The 20,122-nt window shown below is 40.5% G+C and overlaps 1 protein-coding gene across 1 annotated transcript in view; it reads right to left on the bottom strand.

The window, feature by feature from the left end:
- LOC133978865 (single-stranded DNA-binding protein 2) overlaps positions 1-20,122 on the bottom strand; it is a 52,172-nt gene that overhangs the window by 20,309 nt on the left and 11,741 nt on the right. The window contains exons 2-4 of the mRNA XM_062417207.1: positions 8,013-8,085; positions 3,728-3,789; positions 3,318-3,402 (exon numbers count right to left, since the gene is read on the bottom strand). Coding sequence (XP_062273191.1) covers positions 3,318-3,402; positions 3,728-3,789; positions 8,013-8,085 — 220 coding nt within the window. The remainder of the gene's footprint in view (positions 1-3,317; positions 3,403-3,727; positions 3,790-8,012; positions 8,086-20,122) is intronic.

Here is a 20,122-nt window from a genome sequence, read left to right as displayed (position 1 = left end):
GTCTCTAACTGTCTCTCCCTGAGCCTGCAACAATATCACAGACTTAAATTTGAACTTGCACGTGTACAATTATACTGCTAACTCAAAGTGCCACACATAAATACACCATCATGCACCATTGCACTTAACACAATTTATATGGAGGCATTTCTATTTCAATTAAATTGATTATTTTTCCATTTTTCAGTACAGCAAACATTTTAAGGGTTTAAATGTCATAATGTAGTAGAAGAAATGCTGCTAATATGCTCAATATTGTTTCCACAGGTCTTACAAGCAATTTCATGCTGGCTCGATTCTTTCTCGCTCTGCTTTAATTTGTCCATATTTTGTTAAAGATCACAGAAATGAGCTGCGACAAATGTTTCAAAAATGTACTTACATTTGGCCATTTCCGGGCCAAGCATAAGAATTTAAAAAGAACTTGTTTTTATGACTTCATCGCCCCTTGCAAATGGAAACCGCTCATTTAGTATTGAGAACACAATTTACAAAGCACTTAACAGAACTGTAAACAGCCTTTCTGATGCCTGAAAAGCCTTGTCTGAGGACAGGAATCAATAACATTGCATCTCTTCACTTTGTTCATCAGTCTTTCATTCCCTTTTAACATCAGATCATTGTATTACACAGAAATCTAATGATATGATCCACATATACAGTGCACAACATCATGCGCTCCCCATGTAAACAGGCAGAGTCAAAATGCTGCTGTTGCTTTAAACCAGATTTACCGAAAGCCTATTTTATCTACAGAGGGTAGTTCAAACTGGAATATGGTGCAAATCAATTCAAAAGCCTTGCCACAATCCCATCAATTATCAACAGAAAGGGAAACAAAGATGCTGCGAGTAATTCTCCTACATCTCCTCAGTATCAATTAAGAAAGGCAATGCAAGTTTATTTGCATGACACATTTCAACAACAAGGCAATTCAAAGCGCTTCCCATTAACATAAAAGATAAAGACAAAACAAGACATTTAAATACATTTAAAAAGAGTTAAATAGAAAATGAAAAGCTAAAATAGAATAAGACAGATAAAACAAGAGAGTAAAAGTTACAGTGTATTGTAAGATATTGAACAAAAGCCTCAAATTTGATTTAATAAAAGGCAGTGGCAAACAGAAATAGCCTTGATTGAAAAGAACTGAGAGTTGCACCAGAGTAATTAGGACTTTGCTCAGTAATTAGCTATCTGAAAATAATTACCATCAAAATGTCTGATTAAAATCTCCAGTCTCAAAGTCAGGAGACTGAAAAGGAGACACCGGTATCAAATTAAGGTGCAGTACTTTTTTCCACTAACGTCCACGGCAGTTGTCCCCTCATTTTGTTTTAATTGAGTGGCAGATACGTGGGTAGTACCTCTGATTGGATCTGAGAAGCAGCACAGCATTGAAGCGGTTGATTGAAAGTGACCTTGGTCTAATTACAATTGGTCTAATTATAATTCTCTGATTACGTCCCTGCAGGATGTAAGAATACGATGTTGCTGGTGGCTTTTGCTAATGACGTTAAGATAGATTCGGAATCATTTCTGAATTGAATTGATTCTTCTTGTTAGAAGGAACAACAAGACGCTGCTATTTCCAACTGGAACGCAATTACATTTAATTACTGTAAATGTGTTTGGATTGTTTGTGATTTTTGATGCTGAGAAGGGTTTGAGATCAATAAATCAGAAAGAACTGTCTTTCTTTGTCTATTTGTCCCTTGTTTTGATTCCCTCACACTCTTTCCATCCATCTTTTTCTCCATTCCATGTTCTCCTGTTTTTCTCCAGCTCTGTCCTCATCTCTCTGTCTGTCTCCCAGGCCTGAGGTCGGGCTGCCCTCCAGCTCCCTTACTCTGAGCCAGGATGACATCATTGCATAGCTGCCTCGTCCTCAGAGTGCCTATTCATCACCCTGATCATCATCGCCAGCATCAGCAGCATCACCTGCGCGTGCACACGCACACACATGCATACACACCTACTGCAAGAAGATAAAAGAGCAGAGAGCCCCCACGAGTTCTGCAGGACTTCAAGCGTAAAGGAAAGAGGGATAGAACCACAAAGAGATAGAGAGAAGAGAAGGGATGGTGCGATAGGCAGGACAATCCTGCTGGGGTAGGCAGAAACCCCTGACCTGTGCACTTCCAACAATACATCTCAATAAACCACAGTACAGACCAATCTGATGAGTCAGACTTTGGGCTACAGAGAGAAAACAACAACGTAAAGCAGGAGAGAGAAGACCCACCGACCCCCTTCCTCCTCCTCCTCCTCCTCCTCCTCCTCCAAACTTCATGCGAGGGGAGCTGCACTTCCTTTCTCTTAGTCACCAGTTAATCTAAAACTTCAAGGGTGTTGGCAGCGCTCACTGTATTCCGGTTACTGGCTGCTGTATGACTGAAACGACTCATGCCTTAAAGTGCAGGAATTACAGCAGTGAAGTGGAGCCACACTGACAAAACACAGTAATAAACAATGTTTCCACCACACGGGCCACTGTTTGCCTGCCCGGTCTGCTTTTCAGCAGTAATGTGCTCACAATAATTGAGGCGGACATGTGTGTGTGGGCTGCAGTGCCCTGATAGAGTCCTGTATCAGTTTCAGGTACTACAGACATCAAGCAGTATATTGTCTACATCCTTTCATCAAACACATTGAACATAACATTTAAGCATTCGATTAAACACAGCTTTAGATCAAAGATGAAACAAAAGAGAAATCATTTTAGAGGGTTGTTAAGAAAAGTTGCAACCATATGGTAACATTGTAAAATATACTGTTCTGGAAATAGGAGTGAGAAACTTACAAGGTTGGTAAATCCCTAGTTTCAACTTTATGGCCTAAATGTTTTTTTGCACTTCCAGACATACTTTCTTTATCACAAAACAGCACCAGCTGTGGAAAAAGAAAGGAAATAAAGACACAGAAGTGACGAAATTTGCTCAGTCTTTGATCTGAATTGGCCTAATGGATACCTAAAGTTTTTTCCCTGATGACTTTGTATTCCTAATGCCACTTTTCATCACACATCTGTCAATCAAGACAAAAACAGGCAGTCAGTTATGTTATTTAACCGTCTTTTCATTCAGAACAGAGCAACAGCTAAAATAAAAATGGACCTGCTTAAAGTTCTTTAAGTGAGTTTTAAAAGTGTGTTGGATTATTCCATCGTTATATTATATATTTTGTTTTATTTCATAATACAAAACTTTGGGTGCATTCCATGTAATACTGCATTTTCCTGCATAGATTGCTGCCTAATCTGAGAGTGCCGTCGTGCCGGAAAGAGGAAAAGGAAAGCTACATCAGTGCTGACTCACATAGTCATGGAAAGCCTTGGCCTCACTGGAGTGTTCGCATGTGTCTCTTCTCTCTGGAGCAGCACAATAAAGGTCCCAGAAAACACTGCAACACACAGATCAGCAGTCAGTCAGAGAAGAATGATAAGAAAAACCTGACAAGTGAAAATAACAGTCAGTTTTTGAGTCAGGGTAATCCAACATAAAGGCAATGAATGTAATTGTGTTTTCTTCATTGCAATGAAATCTCAAGTGCAGTGTTATAGTTGCAAACGGCAACCTTTTAAAAGAGCTTTTGAGGACTGTTAATGAGATGAAGACAGATGAAATCAGGAGGAGGTGAAGGCAGGATGAATGATCTTTTTTTTTTCAATAATATCAATGATGATTGAAGAAAAATTACGTCAATCATGACAGGCAATAACACTCACCACCACCATGAGTGGAGAAACCCCGGAGGTTCTCCTAGTGTGATGTTCTTCTCCCATCGGATCTGGGGGGAGAGCGAGAGAGAGAGAGAGAGAGAGAGAGAGAGAGAGAGAGAGAGAGAGAGAGAGAGAGAAAGAGAGAAGAGAGAGAGAGAGAGAGAGAGAGAGAGAGAGAGAGAGAGAGAGAGAGAGAGAGAGAGAGAGAGAGAGAGAGAGAGAGAGAGAGAGAGAGAGAGAGAGAGAGAGATGCTTTATAAACATATTAAGTATAAAAACAAGCCTGACATGTGAATGATCTACTTTACAAGGTTGGAGAGCGGGCAAGGGAATTCTTATAGACATGCCATTATATAATTATATTAGGATCATCATGCCATGGATTCATACTATGAGTGAAAGCCTGTCTGTTCACACAAGTACCTGAAAGTGATTATGTGTCTGTGTGTGTGAGACAGTTTGACATAGGCTGCTTTCAGGGACAAATTTCAGACTAAAGACCAGTTAACTGGGGATAGCTTGTCCAACTCGGGACAAAAAGCCATGCCCCCAGTTGGGAAAAAGCTGATTTTTGGGTCAAGAAATGAATGTAAGTCTATGTAATGTCCCCAAAAGTGACCATGATCTGATTTGTGTGTGTGCGCACATGTGTGTGTGTGTGTGTGTGTGTGTGTGTATTTGTTTACTGAGTCCCAAGATGTACCAACCTGAGGTCAGAGACATGTACCAGCCTGAGGAGCTCGATCAGACCTTTGTACAACCTACACACCCTTCATTCTGCTCCTCCCCACATTATTTATCATTCTTCCTACAATGTTTCATTCACTTTTTCCCCTTTACTGTCCTCCTTTATTACTGCCTTCTTTCCTGCATTACATCTGCCTTTCCTCCAGTTTTTGTCTTACCATATCTCATCCTTCCTTATCTTTCTGTCCTTCCCTCATTCCTTCTTTCCTTCCTAACAGAGAGTATACACTGGTACATGCTCACAAATAACTAGTTTGTATGACATGTTGTCCAACTACATTTGATGTCAAAAGAGTTTGTAGCTGCTCTGAACAGCCACACATGAATACGGTATGAAAGAGGTGTGATACTCATTTGAATGGGAAACTGTGCATACTTATGAACGATATAGATAATTATGTGAAGAAATAAAAAAGCTCAAGTAGGAAGTTTAAATATTTTCTATGTTATCACATGGCCAATTTTCCAGTCTTGGAAAGTTTTGAAAAGTTACAAAAATTGTTGGATGCAGCCAGCACAATTGGCCACTCACTAATCCAATAAGATTTACTGCTTGCATTACTTTTTATTATTTTGAAACAATGGACCCTTGATTTTAGAAAAAGGTAGAAAAAAGGCTTCTCAGTTCTGCTGTCCATTTTTCAACTGTATCTGACTAATTTTACCAACGTTAGCTGCATGAGTTGATTGATAACACTGTCTCCAGGTAACTTTTTAAGGTTTCTAGCTTAGTCCTTGTAAGTTTCTAAGCATTTCTAAGCTGACAAACTTTTTTGTTTTTTCAAACAGCAGGTTTCCACTTTTAATGTTACAAGAGAAAAGATTGAGAGATACTGATGATATAACTGATGTCTTTGGCAAATGTAACACTATGCCAGCCACAAACATTGCCCTTCACTCTTAGAGCATCCAGAACTGGCTTCAAACACAGAATGGGAAATACATGCATATGCTAGTTGTGAACATTTAAGTAACCTGTAACACCACAAACTATGTGGTTTGCCAAAGATGTGGTGTTCCTTGGCCTTGACAGTAACACTCATGAAGTTCTGTTGGTAATAAGTTGGACGTGCTAATGTTTACAGCTGATATGTTGGAGAAGATACACACAGTGCTTAACCTATTCCTTACATTTCTGCTCTTATGTTTTTGGTTGTGGAAAATTAAAGGAAAAAAAGCATCTCAAGAATGAACACTGCCTTAAAATGACACACTTGACAGACCTATTATATCTCGTTACGGTTGCTAAACTGTGATTGGACAATCGCTGTTCGGGGGAGACAGGCTTACAACAGTCAACAGTCAGAAAGGTGTAGGCTGAGTTTCAGATGCCGATCCTCTGACAATCACTTGGGTTGAAGTATATGCTTAACACATCAGTCAAGGTCAGTGACTAGCATGGTGCTGACATCACCCAATGATTTATGTTTGCATTCAATGTCTGCTAGTGTGCACAATCAAACAAACTCACATGGACTAACAGTCTTAACAGCAGCTGTGGGCAGCAGTCAGACTCCTATCAGACTATGACGTTATTGTTTAGTCTGCCTTTCCTCTCAATAAAGAGACTTACAGCACTTTCTTTCTCTGACTTTATAAATGATCTCACGTTCATCTTCTTAATTTACTTCACTGAAATGTTTCATATGGGTAGAAGAATGAGACTACTGTCCCACCTGCTCTAATAGCGTATGAACAAGCACTAAAATAACAGGAAAAGCTGAATCACTGCACTTTCAATCAGACTGTCCTGACCTCAGCTGCAGATCAGACATAGTGACTTTTACAAGGAATGCCTTGCTTTGAAGTTTTTTTTTAGGGGGTGGGGGGGAGTCAGGAACTGCTTCTCCTTGTTTATCCCACATGGTTTCAGTCTTTGTTTATCCCGCATACAGTCAGCAATTTCCATATGCACCATGAAAAAGAAGGATTTACTCTCTCATAATTGTTCAAATGGTACAAAAGATGCAGAATGGGCATGACATCCCGCATTTCTCACATTTAATTGGCCGTAGCTCAGCCCCAACATGATTTCAGACAGTTCAGGTCAGGACACTTTTTAGCGTGCTCTTTTATTCCTGCTTCATCTGGAAAGCGTACAAGAAAAAAGCATTGACTGTGCCCACATATCCTGTCTTCTTGCGGTTACACTCCTGGGAGGCTCATTCATTTACCTTCAACATGCTGCAGTGAAATCCCTTCAGCATGATTACTGGCAGATGTAAGTTGCACTGCACTGAGGACTGAGTTTTAGGAAAGCCCCGCCTTCAAAGTTTCCTTTCTATCCATACGAAAAAACTTTAATGTAATTATTTGTATTGCTTTTTTAATCTTGCTGTCTTGTTTTTTTTCCTCCTCATATATTCTCTGCCAATGTGCATTTACATTTATTTCCATTATTACAACACTTTGTAACATCGTTAAGAAACGCAGTGACTGTAAAAAGGATCATTATTATGATTAAGCGTAGCTTGAGCAATCTGTTTAGTTTAACATGGTTGTATGGTTTCTTAAGCCCATGCTGTGGAGCTGTCTGTTTGAGGTTTTATATTTAGGTGTAGGTATTTGGCTCTGGTTTGTGACTTGTCTTTCTGGGCTCTTGTTTCCTGAGGCGGGTGATACAGTGTAAACAGATGTGGATGATAAAAAGTAGATAACAGGCTTTTAAAGCTATGTTTTGCTCCACCTCACTATTCCTGCAAGAGCTACATTATGGCGTGTTTACCCCATGTGTGTGTTGTGTGTGCGCATGTGCGTGAATGTGTATTGTATATAAGTGGCTGTGTTTATACTTGTTGCGCTCTTAGCTAATGCCTTCCCACACTTGAATAAGACACCGCCTATCCTTTTCATCTCCAACATCGGCGGATGGGAGAGCAAGCGATATGGCAAAGAGGAAAGGGTGTCAGAGAGAAATAGAGGGAGAGAAAAGAAAGGTGTGTGTATGCGCATGTGCGCAAACACACTAAGTCAGAGTGATGAGAATTGGTGCCAGCTGATGATGTAACCTTTTCCATCCCCCTCTCTTTGTTCTCCTCTTCCTTTGGCCGATGTACAACAAGCCTCGAGCCCCTGTCTTCAATGTTGTAATTTACCGTCATTTACAGGGAAGCACCATAATCAACTGACCTCATTTTCACCCCATCACCTTTTTACCTCGGCAGAATTACAGTGAGTGTGAGCTCACATCTCGGGAAATTTAGTGGAGACATAGATCAAGAAGAGAGCAAAAACATCACAGAAGTAGATAAAGAGAGAAAGGAAAGGAATAAAAAAGGACAGGACTGAGATCGGAAGAGATCGACAGGGATATTGCCTCTGAGCGGATCAGAAAATGATGTCAAAGACGTCAGCTCCAGGCTGAGCGCAGAAACTCTCTGGTCCCACTAAATGCAATGCAATGGCTCAGCACTATTAGGCCAGGCTAATTCAATTAGCTGCTATACTCTTGGAGACACTGTATGAGGGTCGGGCACATACATACACACATGGGCTATACTCTCTGAGACACACACAAACATGCCAACCCCACCTTGTGACTTACCTCTGAGAGAAAGGTCTGTGCTGACTTCTGTGCTCCTACATGTAGCAGATACTCGTACACATAGAGAGCTAACCTGCACACAAACAAAGAAAACAAAGGGGTCAGTTTGTTCTCAAAGTTCCAGATGGACAGCGACCGATGTACTATGAGTGAGCTGCAGTTAAGAACGGGAGAGATAGAAACAGCTTTGGTTTTAATAGCAGATATAAAAATAAGCACTAAAACCAACCTAAGAAAATCATAAGTCTTACTCCATATTTAAGATGAATCCATACATAACAGCAAGCTTCTCCCAATCTTGTTTAAAATTAAGGATATAGGAACCTACGCTTGGATGTGAATTGCCAAGCAGCTCCGGGATGCAATGTGCGGTGATGTGTGAGGGTGTCACAGTGCGTTACAAATCTCATGAGAACAGAAAGATACACACCAGCTTAGGAGTACTAATCATCTCCTGGGTGCCAAACCACAAGCAGGGCAACCTTTTAAGACATTTGAAATTCGCCCAATGTTATTGTCAAATCTAAAATCCACCTGTTTGAAGAACAAACAACACCGTGATAAGACCACGCTTGGTGGGACCGCACTGTAAAACACCTCGCCCTCGTGCTTCAGGCTCTCCACAGACTTTCTCCCATGGCTTTGATCACAATGAGAATTAATTACAGGCTTGATTTGTTAATCAATTCTCCTCCCAGTGTGTGAGCTGGTACTAACAGCAACTTCGATGTAGGGGGGGTTTGCTTAGTGATGATCTACTGGGTCTATAAATACAAGATAAACATTGATCCGCAGGAGATTAGCAGATCAGACTCCTAACAACATCCTAAACATTTAGTGAAGTGTCCGGTGGAAAGACACACTGTAACTGTACAGTGCTGTGAATAACGAGATGTTTGTCATGTAGGAGGAAGTAAATTCATGCCTGATACTCACATTTCCCCTAAAAATCAATATTAACCAATTTGTGTCATTTGTAACCTACCCAACAAACACATTGTCTGAAGTGTTTTCATATTCTTGACGTGTACTGCATCTAATATGGGTAAGGGTTAGGGTTAGGGTTAGGTTTAAAATGATCTAATTTCAGAGTCAGGTCTGCTCTAAAATGAAGAAAAATATAACTTAAATTTTTTGGGGAGAGGTAGAGATATTCTTATTGCACTGGCAGATCTTTTTCACTTGTAGGACAGGAATTTTGCCATATTGACATCACTTGTTTTGTCCAAAATCAAAAGATACATTTTATTATAATGTTTTAAAAAGTAAATCATCAAATTCTTACATTTGCATGTAACCATGCAGTGAAAACATTTTTGCTTGAAAAATAGTTGCAGAAGTGTATTCTCAGCTAATCAATTAACTAAATAATCCTTCCAGCTATACATTGACACAAAAGACAAGTGATTTTAGAGCAGAGACACATAACTGTGAGCATGAAAGCATGAGCTTTGACTTGGAGTTTGGTGAAACCATGTGTGTTTGAGCGCACATGTGTTTGGATGAATAGCGGCAAGCGTGAAAGATGTCACACCAGGACAGCAGCTGTCCTAGAACCCCCCCCCCACTGAAAGGTGCTACCAGACTGCTGTAGCCGATCCAGACTCCTCTTATATCGAGGTAAAAATAAACTCCCCAGACAGCCCTGTCTGCCTGTCTGAAGATGATGGACTGCACACCTTTCTGCTCTGCACACAGGTACTCCGTCTCCTCGCCCTCCCCCGTTTCCATCTCTCTTCTTCATCACGCTCATCCTCAGTCTCCCCCCTTTTTTTCTCTCTCTCTGCGCCTTTTCCATTTGCTCGCACTGCCTTGTTCTGCACTTGTTCCTGGTGAGAGGCCATGTTTGTTTAATGATGAATGCATAAAGGGAAGCTCCTGTGCTCTATCCCTCCATTCCTCTTTCCATCCCTTATTCTCTACTTTCCCCCCGTGGCCTGGCTGTAATGTTTAACCAAAGAGATAAAGACAGAACGTTTCACAGGGACAAGGTTAACGGAACAATGAGAGGCTTGACAAAACTCCTGACACCTAGACAACTGAACATGAATAAAAGATGTTTTTTTCCAAGGCACTGTACAGCTCCGAACATTTCTAGGAACAAAACTTGTTCTGTCGTTGTTTTGCATTGTTTTTCTGCCAACCTGTCTAAATCTGTCACTCTCCCCTGTGAACATTCACATCAGCTACAACAGCTTCAGTGTACAACTATTTATTAATACTGAAAAATCTCATGTAACTGCACTTCATTCACAGTGATGACAACGAAGCCGCATAAATGAATTTGTTGTATCGGTGAGAATAAATAAAGAAAAACAAGTTTGTCCTCAGCATGTACGGGCCAGTATCCAGTCAGCAATCTATTAACACACAAGAACACAGCTTTGCTTGGTAGCTGCCTCTCAGGGAGACTGAAGGGTTTGCCCTAAGATTGATTTAACTAGACCTTTAAGATGAGACTGTTGTAGGGAAAGAGGCGAAGAAAAAGAGGAAACCAGGGAGAAGTGGAAAGATGAGGGCAGCAGTGGGGAGAAAGGTGATTCCATGTAAGAAAGAGAAACATTAGAGGGTATCAGAGTTAAGTAGGCTAATGCAAGTTTTGGAGCAGAGATTAAAGGAGAGCAAAAGGAAAGGAAGAAAATACAGTTCTTAAGTCATTCACTGCTCAGGTTCTTCAGTACAACGATTTAAATGCACTGACGCTTGCAAAAATACACACTTAAATCAGACACAAACCGCTCCTTTCTCTCTCTGTCTGACTCTATCCGTCCCATCTCTTTTTTATTTAACACACACCAATAGTAGGCAAACTTGAAATAGGGCTGATAAGCAGACAGCAAAGTGGCAGATGAAGGCACTCAGTTAGCATTCAATATCTATTGAACTTTAACTCAAAACTACTAATTTTCTCAAAGCCAAGCGAGAGGCTTTGAAAACACTAAACCCCCCTCATTGTTCAGTTACCACTTGTTCAGCCGAGCCTCCCGCTGATAAAAAAGTACCCAACTATGTGAAACTCAACTGACAGACAGAGTCAAAATACTGAGAGGAGATATGGTTTGGGGATTAGAGGACAGGCGACTTCAAGGTTAAGAATCCTCCAAATCTGACACAATAAAGTAAGAGCATGACAATGACTCTCTTGTCATTACATAAACTGTCACTTTAAATCATCTTTGCATTACAATATGAGGTAAAACTGCTCAAAGTGAGGCAGCCAATGCATTTATAATGGGTTCTGACTCCACATTAGTCTATTCACATTGAAGCTCTTTTGTTGTTTGCCCTTGCAGTCAAACACACACCAAAAATTGAAGACATTTCTATTTTTAAAAAAATCATTATTTCATACCTGTCTACCCTGGCAATTTGTGTTGTAAATAAGAACCACTTTACATTAATCAAAACTGCAACCGGGATGATTGAAGAGATCAGAGGCCTCCCACTTTTCTTTCTCTCATTATGTGCTAAAACTATGTGTGTATGTGTGCGTAAAATGTGCATAGTGGTGGTGGGTGAGTACAAGTGCTGAAGGTGGGCCAAAAAGGGTGACTTTAAGATCCACACCTGACCCTTTTCTCCTTCAAACTGAAGTGGTTTTGTCTTCTGTGAAACACATTTAATTAAATTCATATTTGGAGCCGACCCCCATCCTGGCTGCCACTGCTGTAAATCTGCAGAGGAGCAGACAGTCAGTGAGCTTGAACCAAGCTTAGCCTAATGAAGGCAGCAGGCAGAAACAGGGACCATCCTCTATGTTGCCTTGTTAGCGACCCATACAGAGAGGAGAGCAGTAAGAGGAGAGTATTTTGGAGCTCAACCTCAGCCTGAATTTAGGGGCAGAGACATGAACCCGTTTGCCAGGATCAGCATTTAAGAAAGACCAGTAGATCACTGCTAATCAATTTAATGCTGTGGCGATCAAAGTCTGGCAGAGCTTCAAATCACAACAGACAATGGCTTCAGTGATTGGATTTGCCTGTTATAGATTAGCTCCAGATTATTTCCCCCTTGTTAAAGATGAAATGGAAAAGTGATAACACTTGTGATTTGAATTGACATGTTAATTGACATGTTTACATGACTTGTTAATATGCTGACATAGCCTAATAGCACATACTTGACCAGGAAATCACATTAAATGTTAAGTATGTGAAAAGAGGAATAATACAATACTGTGCAAATCCAGAAAACATGTCTTCCCCACCAGTACATTTACCTCCTTGGCAGATCTACAACAATTACAATAAAACAGCAAGATGTTCCCTTAAACTACATTACTGGTACAACTACAGCTAGTCACAAGCTCTCCTCTGTACACATATTATTCTGTTCCAGCTTCACCTGGAGATAATTTTTCTATAAATACATAATACGTCTTGTCTGCCTAATGACAAAGGAGAGCTGCAATTTAGACAGTATAGTGTCTCATCCCCTCTGTGTGGGATGCTTTAAAATTGCCTTCTTTGCCCAAATTAAATTGTGGATTTGTAATATGGGAAGTGGCAGGAAACGGTCTCTACCCACAGGAAGTGATGAAAACAAACTGTCTGCCGAGCAGTCAGAGAGCGATGAGGTCACATAATCCTGTCTTGTCCCTTTTGGTGCTTGTTATGATGACAGTCTGTAAACTGTACAGGAAAAGAGTACCCTGTGTGCAGTTTAATGATCACAACTTACATGACTCTACATTAGTTGATCTTTTAGTTAGAGGCAGTGAAAGCAGCTATAAACACACGGTTCTCACCATATGACGTCAGTATGGCAAACATGTAAGCAAACAGTTCACACATTGGGGCAGACACTGATGAAAATTAAGATCAAGTTGGAGTCCACCATTCTCCCTCATTTTAGCCATGTTTTCCTCCATGAACTCCTTTGTGAGATATTAGGCATTTTAGCTGCTTAACCTCCCACTATGTTAACCAGCCAGTTGCTGACTTTGTCTGGCCGCTGTGTGGTGCAGAGCAGGTAGCGTATAGTTTTTGTGCTAAAAACAGCTGCCTGCTGCATCTGCTGGTGAGAGCGGTGAGGTGCAACTTATGACTTTACCTGCTTTGTAGACAATTAGTACAAATGATCAATGTGGTAAAATTCCTTAAAAATCAGACAAGTGCTGTCTGAAACATGACTCGTGAAATACAACTGCAATGAGGATATTGTGAGAATACCTTAAATCCAACAATGCAGTGGGAAGATCATTATGAAATATTAGGATAGGCCGAGTAAAGTAACTATAAGACACTTTACACTCAGATTGGTGTAAAGTGGATCTGATGGGTCACCACATGTCATCTAAACTAGCTTCTTCACACAGTAACAACTATCTAAACAAAAGAGTTAGAACAAATTGTGAACATGTGTAAAAGAGAGAAACAAACAAAAATTGTATGGTGGATTCAGTAGCTGTGATATCTCATGTTAAATGTTTATATACGGGCTGTATAAGGTTTTACAGTACATAAATAGAGTATGTCAAACAGATTTCCTGTAGGATATAATAGTGCATGATCCTGTATGCAATGTTCTGCTGGTTTCATAAAATTTGAGAAGTGATTTCTGTGGTAGAACGTGAAAATGAAAGATGGAAAAATAAAAACAAACAAACAGCCAGAGACTGAACGATACTCCCCCTCTTCATTTCCAACATGGAGGAAAATTAGAGAAAGAGAGAGAAAATGAGAGAAAGGGATTGATGGGGTGACAGGAGCATAGCAGAGAGAGATGAAAGGTTCTGATGAAGAGAGGAGAGTGAAGAAGGGGGATTAGAGAAACAGAAAAAAGGCAGATGGGGAGGATCGAGGTGATGGGTGCTCGCGGATGAGCCCCAAGATGAATACCCGCGAGATCTGTAAACTTTCATATTCTAATGTTGAGGATTCTCACTGAGCGGTGTCTCGGTTAGCCAAGCACCCCGCTGTGACCTCCTTCTGCAAATTAACACAAAACCTTCAATGAAAAACAGCCAGGCTAAACCAGACTAGATTCTTATCATGCTCAAGAGAAAAAGCAAATGAATGCATGCTGTGCACAAAACATAACATACAGAAAGGACATGCTTTCTATGCCTTGGAGTAGTTTCCTTATAATTTTATAAATGAATTTCAATGAGTTCTTTGTGAGAAGTAATAACAATGGGAAAGTAATCCTAGATTGAACTAAGTCACAGGCAGGAAGTTGAAATACTGTAATTATCTCCTGGATATGCTTACCTACTACAAAAGACAAAATTACCACCTTAAATATCTGCTGTGTGTGTTCACAGCAAAGAATAATGTTGGTAAAAGAGAAACTGTGAAGTATCTACTGAGAGCTAAAGTGTCTTTGAAGCACTTTGCTTTCAAGCAAATGCTACACTTTAGAGAATAATAAAGCAAGAAGGAGAAATGAAATGACTCCAAATTTCCCATGGACTAAATAGTAATAACACCCAACGATAAATTAAACCTGCAGTAAACGCTGGTTTGGTAATTACGGCACCGTTTTTTATGTTGTGCCTATATTTTGCATTGTCGTCAATCAAATATCCGCTTATGCGTCTTTCAGTCAGTGCTGGTGAGTGTCGTGCATCCATGCTTAGGCAGTTTGTTTGGCACTAGTTGTCATACTTTTTGAGACTTTCCTCTTTGCTATGTTACATAATTTTACAGCATATATAGAATTGCATCACTGCCTGATGCAATTCAGGCAGTGACAGCAGTAACCACAAGTACAAAGGCACTTACCCAATAGAAAACTGAACCATATTAAACTGAACACCAATTAGCAACGCATATTGGTTTTAATAGGGGTCAGTAATAATTTAATAAGTGAGTTTTAAAGGCAACTTGGATACAAAAAAAATGGTTGCTTTCAGCTTTAATATACTGTATTTAACTAGGTAATTTTTATGCATTCTAAAGTGTTTCTATCATTTTGTCCTCCCCGTATTATAATCACATGATGAAGCTCTCTTGCAGTGCACAGTGGTAAATTCATGCTGTGGCCTATGTTTTGCATATGAATACATGTTTGCTGACTACACTGTCCTCTCAAGATATCACTCCTCACTAAGGAGATGCAGGTCGCAAGAGCGACACAAATCACAAACACCTGTCTTTGGCACAGAGGAAGGATCATCACCATTATCATCATCATCACGCCCAGTCCACAGCCAAGCCGAGCAGGCTCTCAATCTCCAATCAAGCCTCCCAAAGCCCACCGTCAACAGGCACCACCTGTAGATGAGAAGAGCGTTGGCTGTTCTGGGTCCTGACAACTCTGGCGAGAACAGAGAGGGACCCCACCATAAAAGAGAGAGCAGCGATCAAGCTGCTGCCCCTGCCGAGGACAGCCCTGTGTGTGACAGCCAAACACTTTCCCTGATTAATCAAGCCTAGCAGCGGGGCTTTATGTGCCATTAAGAGCCTTGCTAAATGACTTGACTTCATTCATTAAAGTGGAGCATCCTCTGCGGGTGGAGTGGCTCTGCTTGCCAGACAGACAGACAAGTGAAAAGCTGGGAGAGGGATGGTGGTGGGGCAGCGATGAGGGTGGCGGGGGCACTGAGGCACGATAAACAACGACAAATATAGACCCATTACAATGCTGAATAATTCATCTTATACGCAGGGCTTCAGGAAAACAACACAGAGAAGAAAAAAAAAACAAGAGCGCAAATAACCATGGGGATTACGAAGTCTTTATTCCAGTGAAGAGCATCTTCAAAAACAGAGCTATTTATGCATACACCTTGTCTGGGACAGGTAGAGCAACAGAATCGTGATCAAATCAGGAAATCAGGTTCCAGAAGACTAACCCCTGATGCATTTTCATTAGGCAAAAGTATAGTTTTAATGAACCTGTGCAGGGGACTTGGGCAACTAGGTGCGAGTGGATTCATTGTTTGAAAGCACTGTTAGCTGCATACAGTGGCTGCTTTGTCTGAGCTACTCTAAACTCTTTTGAAAGCACATACACAAACAGGGGTACATACAGTAAAACTCACACACAAAGTTTTACTGGCAAAGAGAAAAAAGGCAGAAAAAGAGGGAGATTATGGAATGCAGATGCATGATACACGCTATTAGTATGGAAAAAAGGACAAAGATGGCTAATTTACCAGTCAACAGAGAGATAAAAATGTAGCAATGGAGAGAGACAGATAACAAGATAAAGATAAGCAGCAACAAGAGATCCAGAGAGTAGAAAGTGAGAGAGCAAGGAGAGAGGTGAGGGAAACAGAAAGAGAAAGAGAGGTGGGGGAGTGACACAGAATGAGAGAGTAAATGATTAATGAAAGGAGATGAGAAGCGCAGCAACGGGAGGTCAGGACGGAGCAGGAAGAGGAGTGATGCCGCAGCCTGTGAGTAAAACTGAAAAGGACAACATTATGAACATGCCTGCTCCTGTTACACGCATTTATCAGGGAGGATCTCCAGGAGAGATGGAGCTGGTATAAGGCCGACACATCCCTATAACACTGGGTTTGCAAAACATAAAGCTGAACCCGACAAACAGTTCCTGGCTTAACTGCAGTCAGAAAGAGAGACCTAGCCTTTGAGAGGTTTGGTATTGTTATTTAGCCAATACTGTAGGCTAATTCTTAATTATTCAAGCTTACACTTTCCACGTGGTGGAAAAACATCTGGTGCACTTTTGCAAGTGTCTCAAATAACTTCAAAACCCACATGTGGAATAAAGTTTATAACATCATGGAGAAAAAACAAGCATCGCCATTGAGATTCTTTATCATTTAAGTATGACAAGACAGCACATAGACTTCAACCAGACTCCTTCAACATCTTGCCATATCTCAATCAAATACATGCCTTCAATTATTCCCCAGCTGGCCGAGTGCTGTGGCTGTATCACTGGCTGTTCGCTGATGCATTTCTAATTGGTATTTTTGCTGATGGTCACAAGTTAAATCTATATTCTCCATTACCCTTCCAAGGTATCCCCTTGGGTCTCTCTAATGGCTCCTGCTAGATGCAGAGCGCTTGTATTGAGATATTCATATAAAGTATATTCTCTCTGACGCTGACTGGCCTGTGCATTGACTTCACTTGCAGGTTTGGTGCGTAGTTGAGCGCTGGGAGGAGCACTAAAAAAGTTCACTCTGGCTTTGAAGATTAGCAAAACATGCGTCATAATCCTGCATGGAAACAGCCTGAGGAGAGACACTCGTACTCAAATAAACTGTGTTTCATCTGCTCATGTTCCCTGTTTTGTCTCCACTGAGATGGTCTCACACAACTGCTTTACTGAGCAAATGTTTGTCGTAGCCTTTATCCCTCTCACTTCCAGAACACATAGTAAAGCTCTTAGTGGAGCTTTGGCTGGATGACAGGCCTGAATGCTCCAACACCGGCTTGGCAGAGGCCGCTGTAGCCTGCACTGGTGGAGGTGAGCGGAGCTGGCTGACTTGAGAACTGTGTGAGATGTTGACCCGCCACAAAAATAAAATCTCTATGACACAATACTGGCAGCTAATGACAGCTGTCACACAAGTTTACCGCACAATAATTATGTTGTATGCCCTGCAATCACCTGATAAATACACTAAGACAAACTTTATCATAGTTCACAATACAGGCTGAACTGCACCTGTGGCTATGAACAGAGATGTAGCTCTCAGCAAAAACCTTCTCTCCTGCAAAGAGAAGAATTTGCAGGAGAGAAAGGTGAAATGTCCTGCGTAAAAGTACAAGTCCAAGAAATGAAGCTCATATCCTGACACAGAGGAAGACTCCTGAGTTCTTTGGCTCACCTCAGTGCAGACCGTTTGTTTACCTTTCATTAACTAGAGATCCCAGAATCCTGTCCTCCCCTTCCCTCCCTTTAAGACTGTCCAATACATATCTAAATGCAATACAACAGCCACATGAAAGATAAAAAACAATTTTAACAACAAAGATCCATATTGTTTGAGTTATTATGGAAACGTATCGCAGCCACGCCAGAAAAAGGAAGAAGGAAAAAAACAATCAGTATCACGTTATAACATGAAACTTTTCCTGGCATGGAGGCAATTTGCTTCCGTAGAGCTACAAACTGATCAGGATTTATATGTAGTTGGTTATTTCTAGAAAAATAGTATTATAATGGCATGCATATCAGAGCCCAAAGCTGCTCTTAAAGTTGTTTATTTAGACCTGTGGTTAAAAGCCTGAAAGGTTTCTAAATTAAATACATATAAAAACAGACAAAATCAAACAAATCCAGAGTTTTTATTAACTTTATTAACCATCAAGTGCATTAAATTGTTACTGGATTTCTGTTGACTGTAAACTACAATGTAACTTGCAATGGACGGATTCTGAATATATTGTTTCAGGCGAGAAAGAGAGATGTGGAGAGGGAGTAAAAAATAATGCCAGCTCAGACTCTGTAGTAACCCAAGCTACATGGTGAACTGGACAGAGACTGATAACAGCCAACTTATCAAGATACTGTGACCACAAGTTCAACTGTAATTGCAAACCTCCACCCTGTGCTGTAAAGCCAGCACACTCTCTTAAAGGCTACACCCAAACCTGGTTATCATATTTACAGTGTGTTGGGAATGAGAAATAGTATACAGATAGAATAGAAAGTCTAACAGAAAGAACAGAGTAAAATGTTTAATAATGTGAAAACCACATTCTCTAATTGAGCTAGAACTTCTTTGCGGAGGCAGTTTTGTTACATAACCTCAACTGCAAATTAGACAATATAGCACAATATTAGACAAGAAAGAGTGGTTTTACTTCAGGTGATGACAGAATTGATCCAGAGAAGTTTAAAATGAGCAGTGTAAGAAGTTCAGTTTCACATCATTAAACCTGTGAACTTTCAGTACAGGGATGTTGACCTTATTATATTGACTGGATATCAACCAGATGGAGCCATATTAAAGACAATTTCTTTGTCACAGCCAATATAAAATGTTGCCAAAACTTATCAATAGCTCCAGGACAATATAATAAAAATGTGCACAAGTCTAAACAGGGTGTTGGTGTTTGAATATGCCCACCTACAATGAAGAAGTGATATGTAGTTGCAAAAAATCACAGATTACCTTGCTTTTGTTCGGTACTCTGTGTCTGCAGATGCCTCGAGGTTAGGTGTGTGGGGGGACACGTACAGTACCAGTCAAAAGTTTGGACACACCGTCCCATTCATTTGGATGAGAAGTGTATCCAAACTTTTGACTTGTACTGCATTTACTTATCTGCTTTGGGTGCAAACATTTTTTTGTTCAGCTCGGCTCATAAGATATTTCAGTTCGAACACGGTTGATAAGATCAGTTGCATCTTGTATAGTTTAGCTCCATGTGAGTTTTTATTTAGTATGGCATAATTATATTGATAAATTCATTATTGTTATGTATTGTTTTGATTAAAAAGTGTGGAAATACTGGCTTTGAGTTCAGTGGGTGGTGTGTAGCTAGACGACACTGACGGGCTGGCAGCTCTGGCAGGATACACTCCCACTCCCACTCGGATCTTGAGAAACAGCAAATTAGTGCAGCAGCTATTAAGACTTGAACAGACAATACAATAAAAAAGGAAGGCCCCCCCGCCCGTCCACCCCCCTTAATACAGGCACAATCAGACAAAGTGAAACAGTTCGTCAGCAGTGCAGAGACTCTACTGTCTCACAGAGCAGACAACAATGCCCAAGGCTGAGATAACAGGAAATGCCAGCTTATCAGAGAGAGGGAGAAACAGGGAGAAATGGTGAGAGCACATGATGCCTAAGCTCACTATTTACCAACAGACTAATTGAGCAAAATCCAGTTGTGTCCTTTATATTTGTCATTTACACATAGGTTTCAGCCAGAAAGATTTTTCTATCGCTGAAATTTGTTTGCCGAACATGTAAAGTGGATAAATCAAATAAAAAGCAGAGGCAAATCCATCACTTTCTTAATTTGAGTTCCATTTCATTGGGTTTGATTTGTTTAGATTGAGTCACCTCTCGTGGGGAGTTTGTTTAATTTCACAGATGAAAGAACACCAATGATTTTTAGGAGTGTTTTCCTTGTTCAACTTTCTCTATAAGCTATTACAGTAAATCTTGAATGCAACACAGTCATGAAGCCGAGAATATTAAACTGCTGTTTACAGAAATAACTTTGAGTTTG

The sequence above is a fragment of the Scomber scombrus genome, chromosome 4, assembly GCF_963691925.1.
Source record: "Scomber scombrus chromosome 4, fScoSco1.1, whole genome shotgun sequence".
Lineage (NCBI taxonomy): Eukaryota > Metazoa > Chordata > Actinopteri > Scombriformes > Scombridae > Scomber > Scomber scombrus.
This window is presented reverse-complemented; position numbering and strand designations above follow the sequence as displayed.